At 31.3% G+C, this 3,175-nt stretch overlaps 1 protein-coding gene across 1 annotated transcript in view; it reads left to right on the top strand.

Moving 5' to 3' along the window:
• Positions 1 to 3,175, top strand: part of LOC118746375 (integumentary mucin C.1-like) — a 38,099-nt gene that overhangs the window by 1,401 nt on the left and 33,523 nt on the right. Inside the window, exons 3-4 of the mRNA XM_036480229.1 lie at positions 2,363 to 2,444; positions 2,507 to 2,751. Coding sequence (XP_036336122.1) covers positions 2,363 to 2,444; positions 2,507 to 2,751 — 327 coding nt within the window. The remainder of the gene's footprint in view (positions 1 to 2,362; positions 2,445 to 2,506; positions 2,752 to 3,175) is intronic.

Here is a 3,175-nt window from a genome sequence, read left to right on the forward strand (position 1 = left end):
TATACTATAATTATACTAAAATAAAATAACTATAAAATTAAATTGTTTCTAAAAAATCTGATTAGAAAGTTGCAAACTACTTAGTACGCAAATTTATTGAATTTTCCTGAGTTTTGCACAAAGTCTAGAGATTTTATTTTTTAAGTTTTTTGTTGTAGTATGAACTTATTTTTTATAAAAAAATAGCGAAAAGAAATAAGAATAAAAGACTTTGCATGCGACGCGAAAAATTCGCTGTGGCGATATTTTTGTCCGGCACTGTATGCAATTTTAACTTTTTTCAGTTTTCGGTGGATGAAACGAAAACAAAAAATCTGCGAAAAGTGGCATGAACCAGTTATGGTTTTTGTGGCATCTTACCTAGCATTTTAGCGACATTAAACAATTTTTGAGACAGATAATGAAACACTACACGGCCTAGTTATATTTGCCAAATATATCCTTGCTGAAATCGAAGTTCATTCACATACGTAAATAAGGAAGCAAATTTTATTTTTTATGACATACTGATGTAAAACAATCTCAAGGTAATAAAGTGTTAAATAATTTGTGAGTGTTAACACAGCTTCTCACAGTACTTTACCATTCATTGTCGTAGAGTTGTTTGACACCAAAAATTAAAGCAAAAAAAAAAAAACTGAGTCACTTTGAGCATTTAAAAAAAATTTACACACAAATATTTTGCAAAACAACAAATTTGTTTTCTTGATTTCTTTGTAAGTCCCAGTAGATTAATTCATTTGAATAATGGCACCGCACAACAAAATTTTACCAACTGCATGCGGCACAAGCGGTGACATATTCTTCTTATAAGAATTATTTTTTGGTAGAATCAGCATCTGACCAAATCAAATTATAAAATTGGCTCTATATCTTAAGATATTTCGGATTTAATGTGTCATTTGGGATTTCTTTTTGAACTCCTGTAGGAAAACATAGACGTGGAATAGACGCTTTTGAGTGGTATAAAAAAAGCTATAAAATTGATATTTTACAAAAAAAATATTAAAAATCGAGGCGATTTGTTAGACGCTTGAAACTTGCACTTGACGAGACTAAATAATAAAATGAACTTGAAAAACGTTGTGAATATTTAAAAAGAATCAACACGCGAGCTCTTGTGTGAGTCACTGTATGTATATGGAAAGTTATAAAGGTAAAAGATAAAAAATATGAAAATATTTCAGGTGCTGGTTGTTTCATTTTAAAACTTCGTTTTTTTGCCTTGTGTTTGTTTGCAGTTCTATTTTTTCATGATAAAATGGCAATATTTTTTCTTTTTTTCTAAGCTTACAAAAAATTAAAAAAATAGTGTTTTAACATTTTTAGTTCCAAATATCTCAAGATCTAGAGCCAATTAACCCTGCACGTGCCTTTTTAGCCGGTTCGACCAACAACAATCGTGTTTTGCTTCGTAACTCTCTCTGACGTCATTTAACTTTTTGTATTTTATATATGTAATAAAGAAAAGAATATGTATTTAATATTTTGTTAATGTGTTTTAAAAAATATAAAGAACTAAAAATCACAAAATATATTTTCTTATTTAATTGCTAATGTTATTTAAATTCAAAGTTGGTGTTAGTCGTTTCGTCTGCAGACCAGGCTAAAAGAGTGAAGCACTTCCAGGCTGAAATAATTTGAATGCCAAAAGCTCTGCCGAAAAATTTTGTTGGCCAGTGTAATAGATATTCAAATTTCTTTGCGACCTTACTTCGCAGACAGGCACACTGACGAGTTAGCTACTTGCACAGCTGTTTCTATTGTCAACACAGCGATTCAAGTGTCAGTTGATATGTATATCCATCGCTTTTCTAATTAGCGTAATAACTCTTGGATTTTTGATACTTATTAAAAAGATATAACCAATAGAAAATAAACGAAATCGTATATCTCCATTTATTGGTTTTATTGTGACATAAACATTAAAGATATTAAATACAAATTTATACTATTTTAAGTTATGGACTTTTGAGGAGATGCCTTCATTTTGGCTCTCATTTACTATTTAGTCTTTAAAATAATTAAATTTCTAAAAATTAAATGTAAATTCCGGGAATAGTAGAAAACGCGAAAATTATTCAAAACGTAGCCTCGTGCGACCCTCGCCAAAAATTTTCTAATGAGAAATATAAATACGAAATTCACTTAGTATCCGTTAGTTAGTTTAGCAAACCGACGTTGAAGCGTAAAGTTGCAAAAATTCATCACAACAAATATAATAAAAAATGAAAGCTCTAACACAAATCCTTGTAATTTGCTTACTTTGTGCAACCGTATTTTGTAATGTTTTAAATTTCGATTTCGGACAAGAAAGCTATAGCAATCTAATAGGCCAACCTCGAGCTTCATCTCAAAATAGTTGGGGTATGGGCGGGCTCTTCAATCAATTCACTACGAATGTGGAAAGCCTGGTCAAGGGCACTGTGGATAATATAGTGGATGTAAGTGTTTCTTAAATGAAGAAATTATACTAAAGACTACTTAATAAAAATAAATATTATAGTGTTTTGATAAGTTATTCGGAGGTATGAACGGAAAGAAAAGAGGACCGCATAGCACACTACCAGATCCGAACATAACAAATACGACTACAACAAGCACAACAAGTACAACAACAAGCACAACAAGTACATCAACAAGCACAACAAGTACATCAACAAGCACAACAAGTACATCAACAAGCACAACAAGTACAACAACACCAACGCCGAGCACTGTTGCCGCCGGTGCTGGTGGTGCTGGCAGGAAGTAACTGCTTGATCGGTGGGTGTATTTGTAAAATAATGCAAATATGTATGTGAAAATTAGAAAATATTGAGAAATAAATTATTTTTGAATTACATATAGAATATGCAAGTTTGGAAGAATCATTATACGAATAAACAAAAAAAGAATTTAAAACTATATAATGAAGTATTACGAGTATTTAACTTTGCTGTCTACCCTGAAATGATTGTTTGAATATGTTTTGTATGACTCTACGCTACATTAAAACATCAAAAGCTGTAAGCCCAACAAAGCGGGGAAGTTGAAATTTTTGTTGACACAGCAGGCATCCACAGCTGGTTAAAATACGCTGTCGTGTGCGTTTACTAGGGTGAGTTGGCTTTTTCAGCCAGTTTTCTTTCACTTTAAAAAATAAATTCACGTGAATTTTTTCGAGTATTGACGA

This window comes from Rhagoletis pomonella, unplaced genomic scaffold (assembly GCF_013731165.1).
Source record: "Rhagoletis pomonella isolate Grant_MI unplaced genomic scaffold, Rhpom_1.0 Rhpom_scaffold_00010, whole genome shotgun sequence".
Taxonomy (NCBI): Eukaryota; Metazoa; Arthropoda; class Insecta; order Diptera; family Tephritidae; genus Rhagoletis; species Rhagoletis pomonella.